The sequence below is a fragment of the Melopsittacus undulatus genome, chromosome 12 (assembly GCF_012275295.1).
Source record: "Melopsittacus undulatus isolate bMelUnd1 chromosome 12, bMelUnd1.mat.Z, whole genome shotgun sequence".
NCBI classification, from domain to species: domain Eukaryota; kingdom Metazoa; phylum Chordata; class Aves; order Psittaciformes; family Psittaculidae; genus Melopsittacus; species Melopsittacus undulatus.
The window spans coordinates 20,845,727-20,859,646 of record NC_047538.1 but is presented as its reverse complement, the minus strand read 5'-3'; the positions used below and the strand labels follow the sequence as shown (position 1 = coordinate 20,859,646).

Below are 13,920 nucleotides of genomic sequence, written 5' to 3'. Positions count from 1 at the left end.
TTTTAGAATTGAAAATCCAAAGCAGCGCTCTCCTATGTATCAGCGTCTTTAAGCTTGTCTTGTGATTGCTGAATCTGTAGGTCTGATTTGTTAAATGGGCATAAACTAAACCCCATGTTCATGCAAGTGAATAAGATACTTTCTGCAGGCCCCACTCACTAGGCAAATTTAGCAAAGATCTTGCTGCAACACCACTTAAAAATGGAACCACCCACAAGTGCATTTGTACAACAGCTCAGGGAATCTATAGCAACTGGAAAAGCAGTTTGTTTTTTGGGTGTATTCTCAGTATCAGCAGCAAGTGGCTACTTAAAAACAAAGAAATATAAGAAAATAATCCTAAACATCTCACCTTCTTCCTTTTAAATACATTTCAAAGCCCCTGTTCTCACTGAAACCAGGGGTAGAAGCTCTGTTGACACTGGTTATCAGTCTGTGCAACAGCAGGGATCTTACTAGTGTGCTGTGCTTCCCCAGACCTTTGAGTTGTCTGTTAGATACTTGCTACGTAGTGGAGAGGAGTTAAACAGCAATTAGCTCAACTATGAGAAGAGTAGAGTGATTTCAAACTCTCTCCAGAGTTGAGCCTTATTACTGTAAGAGGAGATGTTGCTCTGCTTCATGAATAAAACTGGCATAAAAGCAACTCTAAACTCGCTTCTTGCGTAAGACAAAACCTCTTCATTTGCTTATTCCAAAGTAACAGGCTCTTCCTTTCCATTAGAGACAGAATTTCACTGTTGATTTCCACATTACCCACAAGGGCTGTTCTAAGCACGATCTGCAAAGCCTCTACTGCAGGGCGCTCCAGGAAAGTTAATTGCTGCTATAATTAAGCTCTATGATTTGATGATCACGTAGAATTCAGGTGCTCAGTTATAATTAGTTATGTACAAAGCCTCCTGTAACACTGTCTGTGCATATTTCCTCGTGGAGATAGCTGGCTTTTTACAGTCCACGATCCAGAAAGCCTCAGACATTGTATATTTTGTTCATTTTCCCATCTGTACTAAATGTTGGGTCTCTGTTTCATTACAACCGACTTGCAGAGTAAAATGAAATTCACATCCCTGCTTCCTCCTGTGCTTTGCACTGTGTAGGATGTGAGTCTGAGTCAAGTAAATCTCCCCTTACAGCATCCTTTTTTTCCCCTCGTAGTAAAAAGATCTCTCTGGATCTGCTGGGTGTTTATGGATTCGACTCATTGGAGAAGCTGGTTAAGAGGACTCCCTTTTCTTTTGTTGTTGAAATGCCATCGTTGTGCTCTCCTCTGCCACCAGTTAATCTCTCTGATGTGGGTCTATTTGGAAAGTCACCCATGTCTTTTTTCTTTCATGCTGTTTGAAGGTTGTCCTTTCATTGAAGACTCATAGTTGAAGTGCTCAGTTGCAACTGTTTGTATGTTAACACGTTGTGGCCACATGTCTGTTGTTCTTTGTCCTTCTGGTTTGGTTTTGTTTTGTTTTTCTTTCCCCATCTACTTCTAGTTGAGACAATCCAGAACAATCCCATCCTCCTCATGGAAAGCAGCCCTCTGGGTGCTCTCCAGCACCAGGACAGCTTCATGGAAACAAGTATCCCCGTTCCCGTGCTGAATTGGCAAGATGTTCCCAATAAAAGTGCTGGTTTTGCTGAGTGTGTGTAATCTACACTTTTGTATTGTCTGTGCTGTTGGGTACTTGGGGTGTTATTTGGAGATCATACTGTTTGCCTCCTGGAGCTGAAATCTTCATGCTGTGTCTCAGGCTGTGCCACATGGAATAACCACTTGGGATCATGCTTGGGTCTGGGAGTAAAGAACAAGTTGGGGTTAAAACCTCTGCCCCATTCTAGAAGGGGAAGCTTCTGCCATTCCATTACTATTTTCCCTCTGTGGAGGCTGTGCTGCTGGAAAGAGGCTTTGGCACAGAGAGTCCTTGGGTATCCCTGCTCGTGTGGTGCATACAGCAGGATCCCCTGGGAAAGGGTTGTCTCCCCAGCAGTCAGCCACACTGCTCCATGGCCAGAAGTCTAATCAACATCTCCATCATACCAGATTTTGTCCATTTGAGCGTTTTCTGCTTGGAAATCCTTGTGGCTCTGCTGAATACAGTGACTGAGGCTTTCAGACCCAGGGTGGTTCTGCGTGTTGGCTCTTTAACATTCATTTCTTGACCTCAAAGCAAATTTTGGTGCCTTTGTTTTGCCTTATTTTCCACCATAACTGCTGCATGGCCTCGTTTATCCTGGTTGTGGCTGGTGCTACATGTGTGATTCCAATGAGATTTTACTTCATTTTGGTTTCTTCTTCCCCGTGTGTCTTCCTTGCCCGTTCTCACCCCTTTTCCAGTGTTTTGCATTGCGAGCTTGGTTCTGCTGCCTTGTTGTCCTTAACAAGCTGACTGCTCATGAGCAGTCTGGTATGTTATGTGGTCATACAGATGGCAACATCACTGACTATTCTGGATAGTCTCTCCCTTTGTCTTTTGAAGATGGGGATGATTTTTAGGTATGCAGTTGCCATGTTGCCTGTGCTGTGATGTTCTGTAACAATGCAGAGGGGAAGGATCTGGTACTATTAATGAATCACTTTGGAGGTCACTGATGAAATGCCATTTAAGTGTCATCTGACACTTTCCTGCTGTCAGGATGGAGCTTTTAGAAGCTTCTCTGCTTTTTACCTCGTGTGTCAAGAGCCACAGTGTGGCCAAGCAGTGCTTGGGTTGACTGTAGCTAGGGCTGAATCCCAGTTGTGGGAAACCTCCAGTGCTGACCAGTGACTCCAGTGCAAGCAGGGTTTGGCCTGTGCTGAGCAGCTGGCTGCCTTTATTCAACTTGACACATTTTTGATGCTTTCAGTATTTCCTGCTTTGGTGCCACAGCTCAGCCTGCCAATAGCACATACTGAAATCTGCCATTCAGATACCCCAAGGACTTAAGGCAGTGCCAGCAGTACATTAAGAGGATGGCCTGGTGTTGTTCACTTAGTGGGAAACAGTAAGAGTATGGACAAATGAGTCCCTAAATGAAAAGGCACAGCACTGAAATGAGTATTAAAGATCCATAGGTAGGCAAAAAAGAAGTGATTTTTCTTATGTCACCTGTTCTGCAGGTGCAGTCCAGTAACTGCTCATTGCACTGGCCTGACCCATGTGTGCTGCTGAGCAGTGGCAGGTCCTGCGCTGGGAGACAGGGTGCTCAGAGCTCTGCTCAAGCCAGGTCTCCTCTTCTGAAGCTTCCTTGTTCTGATAAAGTCTGCTCGCAGACACAGTCCAAAGTACACTTCAGCCAGTGCAGTAAACCAGGGGCACCTCTGTCCTTATCTAGTGCCATAAAGGAACAGCCAATCTTGATGAAAGTCTTGTTACTGCTTGGCCTGGTCCAGCCATCTGACTTCACCCTGGGCTCAAAGTGCTGCCTGGAAAACATCCCTGTGATTGTCATCCCATTGGGGCTGGGGATGCTGCCCCTGCTGTGCAGGTTTCCCTTTAGGAGCAGGAGCAGTAGCAAGGGCTGGGGTCAGTTTGTGCTGATGTGTCAGCATCAGTGACATCCCACCCTGGTCACTGCGCTCCGCAGGAAAGCCCCCTTGGTTTCAACATGGCAAGAGCAATGCTGCATGAGGGATTTGGTGCAAAGAATACACAGAGCTTAGGAAATACTTAGTATGGGTTCTGTTCTTCTGCGAGTCAGGTCCTGGGGTTTCATCTGGAAGTCACTGCAGCTTTGGGGTGGAGGAGGCTTGGCTGAAGGGGCAGTAATGCATAAACCAGGTTTTGTGTCCACACTTCCTGCCCTGCCTTTTCCTGGCCCTGGTGTTTTCCTAGAAACTGGCCTTTTTCAGGAATAGAGGGTGTGCAGCTTGGGAAAAGGGAGAAACACAAGAATAACCCCAGTGGTCTGGAGTCATGGGAGCGCTGCTGTGGGGTCACACTTCATCCCCTGCGGAGCAGACTCCTGCCACCAGCATGGGCAATACTAAACTGAACAGCTCAGTAATGCTGAAACAGTTCAGGCTTTAACAGGAGTGAATATTACTCCTCTGGTGGCAGTAGTCATGATAGTGTTGGAAGGGCTGTTGTGGCTGGGAGGTTTTGCTTCAAACTCATTGTACTCAGAAAATCCCCAGTCAAGCCCAGGAAAGCAAGACTGGCTAAAAAGAGCAAGCCCAAAATGCCCCTGTTTTGTCCTTAATTCACTTTCTATTTTCTGGGATCTCAAAACAGAAGGTAAAATTCAAGCAGAGCTAAGTGAAGACATGCTAATGGAGCTGAAACCATGATCATCCCAGGCAGCACCACATTTGGCCCAGCCTTTTCTCCTGGGTAGCATTGCTGTAACACTCTTTAGTGCATCTTCCAGCTGCTTCCTCATTCAAGCCACAGATATTTTATGTTTAGGGGAGAGGAAGAAGTTCAGGCTTTACTGGTGTTAAAACTGAACCTGGAATTCTCCCTAGCACAGACAAAGCCAAACCTCTCCTTGCATCTGACCAAGGTCAGGAAAGCTGATGGTCATTATCTGCATTACAGCTGTGTTGGGGTACCCATTTGATGTGACATAAGTGCAGAAGGATCTCACCATCTATACAGGCAAGGGAAAGGAAAGGAAGGGATCACCAAGGAAGAGATGAAAGGGTGGTCCCAGGTCATATAGCAATGGGAATGAGACCTTTTACCCTTGAGATCTTCAAGGGGTTGAATGCAGCTCCTGGCTTGGCTCATGTTCTCAAAGTGCAGCCTCTGCTTGAATTGTCTCCTCTTGCTTGTGCTTGCAGCAGTAAGAAAGCTGTACTGGCCTGGTGGGGCTGGATTGTGGATGCTGGTAGCAGCCTGGACAGCCAGCAGCTCAAGGCAAAGTGAAAAGAAGAAAGTGCTGAGAAAATGATCCTGGTAACAGCCTTTCAGGCACAATGTGTGTGGTCAAGTCAGGCTCCTGCTAAGGCTCAGATCTTGCAGTCCATGAAGCTTTTACACAGAGCAGCTTGTGGCCTGATTTTCCCTGCAGAGAACAGAACCCTTTTACCAACACTTTAGCCTCAGATTCTCTGCTTCATCCATCCCCTTTCCCTCTGCTGCAGCAGTAGTTATGTGGGCACACACTGCTGCTGCAAACCAGGACATCAGGGGCAGCAAACCAGTAGCCCCAAGCAAAAAAGATGGATGCTAAAATAAACCAGTTGCCAAAACAACGTCCTGTGTCAGCTGCATAGTTGGGATTAAAGCCAGGGATATCTAAACTGGCTGAAATAGGTGGAAGATGTTGGTGTGTGGAAGTAATGTACCTGCATTCCATGTGGCATCTACTGCCTGGCTGATCCCTGGGAATAAGGTTCAGATGCTGCTCCTCAGATACAGCAGAGATGGGCAACATTAAACAGTTAGCTTTGCTTGTGCATGCTACTGTCATGCTGGTGCTGCCTGCTGTTGAGTACTGGGCATTGGCATTACAAACCCTCAGCAGTGCAGGATCTTGGGATATCCCAGAGACACTCAATTCCGCCTTGCAGCATCTACAGGGGAGTGAATGAATGCTCTGTTATAGAGAGACAACTGAAATGCAGAGATCTTACATGACTTTCAGCAGCTCTCAGTTTGCTCGTCTTGAACATTTGAGCTCCATTTCCCTCCAGGACGTATATAAGGCCTATGTGAATGTGACTTCAAATCCTCCCTTTGTGTATTTATGTTCTAAAGGGATAGGCCACACTTGGTAAACCTCAGGTTGGGATCTATATATCCAGACTTGCACTTTGTATGAAAGAAGCTCTGTTTTCACAGAGACCGAGCACTCCCCAGTCCACCAACACTGACTGGAGATGTAAGTGCTCAGCACCAGGCTGCTTTCTTTCAATAGCCCTTACTTAAGTTTAATGAGCATTGGCTGTATCCATCAGCAATAAAATACATTCAAGTTTAGTCCCTGCCAGGCATGGAAATGTTTTCTTGATTTCATTTTTCCTTTTTAGCATTAATGCTTCTACCTTGGAGATGTTCCTTTAAGTTTAAACCCTTCAAGAATACAAATATCCCCTTCTCTACGGCTGTTTCTTGTTCTCCTTCCCTCGGTTATTTTGTCTCAGTGTGAATATATGGAGCTGTGTATATTCACATCTGTATGTATGACACACGCTTGTTACTGCTGCTTGAGTACGTCTGCCTGGATTTTTCTTTGGGGTTTTGGATTTGCTTTTTGAGCTCCTTATTTTGCTTCTCTCGGTCAAACACTGCTCCTCCAGCCATGTCTCTTTGCCTGCTGTGGTGTTTGCTTTCTTCCCCAACCAGAGCTCTGATTAAATGGTTTTTTGTGGGGTTTTTTTCCATTCCAATCAGTTCTGAAAGGGTTTTTGCACCTTACCAGCCTTGTTTGCCTTCTTCCTCCCCTCGAGTTCATCTTGCCCAGCCTCTGTCTGTTGGTCTAATACTTTGATTTCCCTGTTTCAACTTTGTAGCAGATGTTGTTCAGTCTCATGGTGCCGTCTTCATGGAAAGCACGTCCCTGTCCACCCCCATTTCAGCCCCTCAGTTCAGGGGCTTCCGGAGAGCCAGTGAGATCAGCATTGCCAGCCAGGTCTCAGGAATGGCAGACAGTTACACTGCTTCCAACATAGCCAACAGTAAGTGTTTCACCTCCTCCGAGCCTCCCGCATCACTCCTGCAGCACCACGCACCGGGCCAGAGCCACACAGCTTCTGTCTGTCTGTCTGTCTGTCTGGGTTATGCTTTCCATTATTAACAAAGAGCTGGAATTACTCTGCCTTCTCCTGGATTTGCCATAGTCAGTGCCATGTGTTATCCTATCTCCTGGAGGAACAGATGATGTATTTGATTATAATACAGGGGCCACTGCTGTGTTATGCATGTTGGACTGTGCTGGTGATGTTGTTCAAAGAGATTGATAATGACTGTAATGATTGATAACTCTGAGCACCATTTGGCTGCTGTGCTTGGTGAGGGTTAATCCAAAGGGATGTTTCCGTGCTGCCATTGGTGAGTCGTGCAGAACTGGTAGGGATCAGCACTGCCAGACTGATAATGCAGGGGCTGGCATGTGGCTTGGTGTAGATCATTAAATGTGGCTCATAGAAATGGGGATGAGTGAGAAAGGCAAGAACTGGTTTAGATTATTTCTCTGCATTAGAAATTCAGCTCTTTGGTAGCCAGCAGCGAGGCTCAGAGTCAGCCAGGCCTGACCCATATCCCAGAGCCACATGAGGAATAAAAGGAGGGGGTTTTATTGTTACTTTTCCCGAGACCTATATAACTTCCCAGCTGACACAGTGGAGAACAACAGCCTTTGTTAACAGTTCAGCCCCTTCTTCATTCCAGCTGAGGTGTAAGATGAACAGTCTGTGTCTTCAGGGACCTCTGATAACTGCTGAAAGCCAAATGAGTTAAATAAACCCCAAACTTCAGCCCAAACTCTTGTTCCAGGATGTGACAGATTCAGAGATACTCCATTCCTGCACATCAGACTACAGGGCTGTGAATGACTTAACTTCATCATTGCTGAGGTTAATAACACCCCCTGAGATAAGTGTTAATTCCCGTGGGCGCTGGTCAGAGGCTGCTGTAACTTCTTGCCCTGTTTGAGGCAGCACTTGGCAGCAGGAATAAACCCTCTGTGCCCTGACACATGAGGTTTGTCTCTCCCAAAGCACATCCAAGAGCTGATGCTGCGCTCCCTGTGTGCGTTCTTACGTGTGTCCTGGTAAGACCTCTTACCAAGTGCTTGTGAATACTAACCTGCTTGGGGAAGAAGGCTCCTGGGGGAGAAGGTGTTTGTTTTGTGCTGTTTCACACCTACAGAGAGTGAGCAGGATGAGATAAGGGGGGTGTGGGGATGTGGTTGTTCCTTATGAAGTGTTTATACCAGGGTGATACCTAAAGGCCTGCGTGATGCAATGGAGGGATCCTTCCTCTGGCAGGTGATGGCAGGATCAGGCCCACATGATGCTCGTGTCTCTCTGCCTTCCCCATGCTCTCACCAGTTATTTAGCTCCTGGTTGTGTAATTTATTCCTTCATGCACTTCACAGCCATCAAAACCTGTTTCTGAGATGAGAGAGGAAGAGTCCAGCCTTGACCCCATGTGCAGCGTGCCCTGAGGCTGTCACAGCCCCTTCCTTCACCTCCTCAGTGCTGACATGTCCTCTGAGCCCTTCCTCTGTCTTTGCAGCTCTTGCACTCGACCTCATTAGCGTGGTGGTAATGTGAAGCCATGGCATTGAGGGTTGGATGTGGTCCCTGCTATCCCACAGGGAGAGCCAGAGGGACACCACAGAACCATGGCTCCCTCTCAGTGCAGTTCCCTTTCACTATGAATCTCTGCAGGATGAAAGAGGTGTTGCCTGCATCATGTGTGTGCTATAGTAATAAGTGTGATTTCTATTTCTTTTCATTTTATTCTTTTTAGAAACCAAACATCACCTTAATCATTGCAGAGGGTTTAGCCTTCTGTCCCAACTTGCCCTCCCTCACAAATCCCCTACTCAAACCTCATCCAAGAAACATAGGCAGCATAAACATGAAATCCTATCGAAGGGAAGAAGGCTCAAAGGGCCATGGAGTCAGGCTGCAGACTGCATTCCTCGGATACCCGACCTGGACATCAAGACAGGTATTCTGGAGGCATCCGCTCTGGTCAACCTCCTCTCTCCTTCAGTAGTCACAGAACTCCACACCAAATCTGTGCGCTTTCACTGAGGCACTTGCAGTTTCTGATTGCATTTTAACAGTGTTTCTGTCCCTTTGCTCTGAAGATCCATCATAACCCAGCTAACAGCTTGGCAAGAGCAGGACTTCTTCGGGCAGAGCTGTGGGGACAACGCTTCTGCCTCCATCACTGTCTTTGGAGCATGGAAGAGTAAATCCTCTTTGCTTCCTATGAAGAATGTGGAATTATCTAAACTGGGGACTTGCATGAGAGATGAAAGGTTGGGGCATGACCAGGAGCTGCCACTTTAGAAGACAGGGAGTCAAAAATGGCTCTGGTGCCTATGTGTGCTGGAAAAGCCGTGTTGATCCATCAGTGCCTTCCTACTCCTTCCCATGGCTCTTGGGAAATGCAAGAGCTGTTAGGATGAGGGTGGCCTGGGCTGGCCCATGGGGGTGTGCTGGTGCCATAACCCTCTGCGTGTTCCTATGGTGGGAGCTTTGTGCAGGTCTCTGGAAAGAGCTGGTGGGACCATTTTCTCAGTTCAGCATCTGTGCTCATTACCAGCTCATTGCCCTTAACAAGAGGGGTTTGTTGGATCTTATACCTGGCAGCTTTCCTGGAAGTCCATCAAAAGGAACATTGTCACAGTGAAAAAAGAAGCTTGAGAAAGCCCCATCTTGCAACCTGCATGCAGACACAGCTCCTCCTTCACTCTCTTGCTCTGATCCATCTTCTCTTTCCATGGCTGCTGTTCCAGGCCAGAGCGTGCAGGGGTTTAGGACTCCTCACTGCTGGGAGAGCAGCCCTGTTTTTGGGATGTGAGGCTTTGGACTGAGCCATGCTCACTGCTAGGAGGTCGGATAGGATGTGTGCATGGGCAGAGTTGAAGTGTGGTGGTGTCCCATGGGTGAACAGTGGGTGTTGGACACTTGTGCGAGTCATTGACTCCCTGAGGGAGGAACTCTTCTGTCTCATCTATGAGCTTCCCCCTCTAGGATCCCAGTGAATAAAGCCCCGGTTCTCCCAGATCCTTTTCTTGTTGGCCACTGCAGAGGCTGGGCTGGATGTCTCAGCTGCCTGCAGTGTGGTAACCCAGGATGATAACAAGGACTTGCTGGGGACTGCCAATCCTGGCAGCATGTGCCATATATCCTGCCTTTTGGTGCCTTTTAGCATCTCACGTGGGCTCCCACTGTTCAGATCCTCTTTAGTGTGACCAATATCTGGATGCTGTTCCTTGCTGAAAGCTAAAGAAGTTGGAAGCAGGGCTGGGCATGTCTTGTGGTGAGCAGAGCACACACATCCTCCCTCCCACAGCTCCAGGGAGATGCGTTTCTGCCTTACATTTTGCCATGTGGATTCCCATTGCACATGAGCCTTTGACCCCTTCTCCATGGTCTGGACTAACAGCTAATTAATACCTGTCCTCCAGTGCCTTCCTGTTTGTTTAAATAAAGGAGAGTTCATCCTGGTGCCCCTCTGTGTTCTTCCCTTGGTGTGAGCAAACACTGAGCCCTGGGTTGGTTCCCTCTTAGCAGTGCAACCAGCCAGGGAGCAACCTCCCAGCGTACCTGGAGTGAGGAGCCAGAGCCTTGCAGTACCATTTGTGATGGAGACTGCACACACATGTGAACCCCTTTGTCTGAATGAGGCTTTTTCACTTCTAGTTGCTGCCAAGTGGTGGGGAACCAAGAGGATTGACTACGCTCTCTACTGTCCCGATGCTCTGACGGCTTTCCCGACGGTCGCTTTGCCGCATCTCTTCCATGCAAGCTACTGGGAGTCCACAGATGTTGTCTCTTTCCTGCTGAGACAGGTACAGTTTTCCTCCCTCCCTCATCTCCATTGGGCTGAACAGTGTTTTAGGCTGTTTATTCCACTACACCTTCCATAACTCGTTGATGCTTAGAAATGAAAAACCCCTTTGCAACTGCAGATCGATTTTCATCCCCTGCTTTTTGTCCCTCACTTGTGTTGTTAATGGAGCTGCACATGTGCAAACCTCATGGACTTGTGCTGTTAATACCTGGTTAGTTTGAGCCTGGGTTTTATCTTCAGAGCAGGTTTCAGATGGGCTCAGCAGGGAGCCATGGAGTGAGCCCAGGGCTGTTTCCTATCGCATCACAGTGGCATCACTTGTTTCTTGAAGTGAGCTGTTCTCTCTGTGTGCACATTTGAATCTCATGTCTGAAACTTAAAGGAAACTTGTCAGTGTAGAAATGAAATTAGAACCAAATACAATAAAACCAAAAGAGACTTTTTGCAGGAATGTGACATGAGTTGATCAGCAGAGTTTGGGTCTCCATTTTTGCCTTATTACTTACTGTGGTCACTAGGAACTCAGACCATCATCACTGCATTGGGATTTAATCCTCATTCCTTCAGTACCAAGCAGTTCTCTTGAGGCTGTATGTAAATGGGGATTGCTGGTGTCTGGAGTCTGACAGCTCAGACTGGTACAATCTATGTTTGGCCTGAGACTGAATTTACTGTTTAAAGTGAGGTTTTCCTAAAAGGAATATTTTCCCTTCAGTTCCTTGGGAATAAGGAGTTATTTTCCTTTACAAAGTATAAACCCCTCCAGGGAAGGGTACTTTTGAGTATGGAAATGGAAAAGACAAAACTAAAAGCAACCCTGTGGATTGTGCTGCCCACTTTGGCACTTGGGTTTGCTTTATGTTAGCTCAGCTGTGGAGCCATCCCTGCTCCTTTCCAGCCTCCTCGACTGCAGCTCTCAATTATTTATGACTCTGTTGGCAAACTTGCTCTCAGTGCTGCCTTCCAAATAGTGTGAGAACCATAAACAAGAGATGTCAGTGCTGGTGGCAGCTGAGCAGTGGTGATAATCCAGGGAGACCCTTTCTTCCCAATAGTATCTAGTGCAGTAAGACATCTGTGTGCTTGCACAGCCCTTGATGTGAAACCCCAAACCTGCATCAAACTCAGCCTAAATTGTGCATGAGTGGGAAGAGTCACAACAGTCTCATATAGAGTGCTCCACTCGAGAAACAGCCAATTGCTCAGGATTCAGCCCAAACCTGAGTCTGTAGCTTCAGATCTTGGGGCTTGAGGTACCTCTCCATCCATTCAAAGCTTGCTGGTGGCTGGCTGAGTAATCTGGCCTACTCCCATTCTCCAGTGCCTGACTGCTGACTTATCTCTGCCTTGAGACCAGGGTCTTGCTCATCCCCTGTCTTCTTGCTGTCCCTCCAGTGCACCACAGTACCTCTTTCCCTATTAAGGACTTGTTTCTAATTGCCTTTGAAAGTCATCTCTGGGCACGAGCAGTCCAAAATGTGTTTAAATAGAAATAAGAAATGAGCTGAAGGAACAGCATCTGTCAGCATGAGGCCGGGCAGAGCAGCTGGTGCTTGCTCTGTTACAAGAATGGCAGAAGACTTGTGTTCAAAGGAGACCAGTCCCTTGCAGACCAAGGGGAAGGGACTAAGGAAAGCCTGGAGGAAGGGCAGGTATCTGAGTGCAGAGCTCATCCTGCTGTGTTTGAGTCAGTTTTGTACCTCCTGACAATCACAACCTGCATCCCAGCTGGGGTTAAGTCAGTGCTGGCCACAGGCTTTGTTAGTGCAGAAGAAACCCCTTGTCCTTGCAGTTAAGGGAGCAGCCTGCAAGCTGACAAGGCAAACACCCAGCAGGCAAACCTGGCTTGGGACATGCAGGACAGTGTGGGCATGAGGGGGATCACTGCACAAGTGGCTGATGTCTCAATGGAACCCGTCCTGCAGGTGATGAGGCATGAGAACTCCAGTGTCCTGGAGCTGGATGGGAAGGAGGTGTCTGTCTTCACCCCCTCCAAGCCCCGTGAGAAGTGGCTTCGCAAGAGGACGCACGTGAAGCTCCGGGTAAGGGTGGTTGTGGGGTTGCCTCCATGGCAGGAGGGGGTTTGATCTGAGCTGCAAGAAAGCCCTGAGGGTGGTGAGCGTGGGCATGACTGTGTCTGTCCACAGCAGGGACAGAGGATCATGTACTGCTGGTGTACATCAGTGATTATATCCTACCTGTAGTTGTGAAGCAGTGACCTGAAAGATCTGTAGCAGCGAGGACTCCTCTTGGCCTTGAGTCTATGCAAAACACAGAAAGCATTGTCTGGGAACAGAGAAGGAGGTGGAATGTCTTTCCACAAGACCAATGATGCAGCTTCTTGGCTCAGTAAATGCCCTTCGCTCCCAGTAAAAGTCCCTAATTCCTGCAAGAGGACAATTCTCTGCTTGAGCTGAAACAATGTCAGCAAGTTTCCCTGGCAGATGTTTCTATTGCCTCTTAAACCCAAAGTGTAAGAGCTAATAGACAGTATGAGAATTGCAACTGCCATTGAAATTGACTCTTCAGCCACATACTCTCAAATCCACCCCATGAGTGGAGGGCAAAGAGCATCTCCTCTGCCACAGGTCAGATTCCTCTCTAAAGCTGAGAGCTGTCAGTGTGATAGAGGGAGGAAGGCACTCTAATTTGTCTGGTTGTATTTGGCATCTCCCTGTGAGCTGTCCATCACTGCAGACCTTTTTCTTTGTTGGTTTCTGTTCCTCTTTCCCTCTTGACTTGTGCAGAACGTCACAGCCAACCACAGGATAAATGACACCATTGCCAATGAAGATGGGCCCCAGACCTTAACTGGAAGGTTTATGTATGGTCCATTGGATATGGTCACACTCACAGGAGAAAAGGTACTGTGTCTGGTATGGGATTGTGCACCATGTTGGGGACAGGGACAGAAGTGGTGCTGGTCAGTGCTCCCTTGGTCCTGATTGGGTTTGTTACCTTTGCATCTTGGCCCCGTTCCCCTGCTGAGGCTTGTGTGGTGCCTCCTGCCAGGAACAGTGTTCCATCATGGGGGTCTTCACCACCAAGGATGTGTTTCATTCCAGCCTGATGGAATGAAACCAAAACTGATGTTTTGGTGCTTCTCAGCTCAGATCTCTGAAGTGCAGAGGGTGGAAGCAGGACCCAGCCCTCCTGCTGACCAAAGGGGCTTGGGTGAAGGTCCCATGCTTGTCCTGCTCTACTCCTCTGTGCCTTTGATGCTGTTGCTCACCCAGCCTTGCTGCCTTCCCAGGTGGACATCCACATCATGACCCAGCCACCATCAGGAGAGTGGGTGTACTTTGACACCGAGATCAGCAACAGCAGTGGCAGGATCTCCTATGTTATCCCTGAGAACCGGCGCCTGGGCATCGGCGTGTACCCCGTCAAGATGGTGGTCAGGTACCTTGGGGTGCTGGGGGTCAGTCTGCAAGAGGAACAAACCAGGAATGTGATGACTGTAGGA

General features: G+C 47.9%; 1 protein-coding gene across 8 annotated transcripts in view; it reads left to right on the top strand.

Moving 5' to 3' along the window:
* Window positions 1–13,920, top strand: part of PITPNM2 (phosphatidylinositol transfer protein membrane associated 2) — a 131,261-nt gene that overhangs the window by 110,463 nt on the left and 6,878 nt on the right. For 4 of the 8 annotated variants that reach the window (XM_031045515.2, XM_034068003.1, XM_034068004.1 and 1 more), the window contains 7 exons: window positions 1,488–1,637; window positions 6,431–6,595; window positions 8,394–8,597; window positions 10,304–10,452; window positions 12,380–12,496; window positions 13,202–13,318; window positions 13,708–13,856. In XM_031045515.2, the coding sequence (XP_030901375.2) occupies window positions 1,488–1,637; window positions 6,431–6,595; window positions 8,394–8,597; window positions 10,304–10,452; window positions 12,380–12,496; window positions 13,202–13,318; window positions 13,708–13,856 (1,051 nt within the window). The remainder of the gene's footprint in view (window positions 1–1,487; window positions 1,638–6,430; window positions 6,596–8,393; window positions 8,598–10,303; window positions 10,453–12,379; window positions 12,497–13,201; window positions 13,319–13,707; window positions 13,857–13,920) is intronic. The other 4 variants (XM_034068006.1, XM_034068007.1, XM_034068008.1 and 1 more) reach the window with 4 other exon arrangements.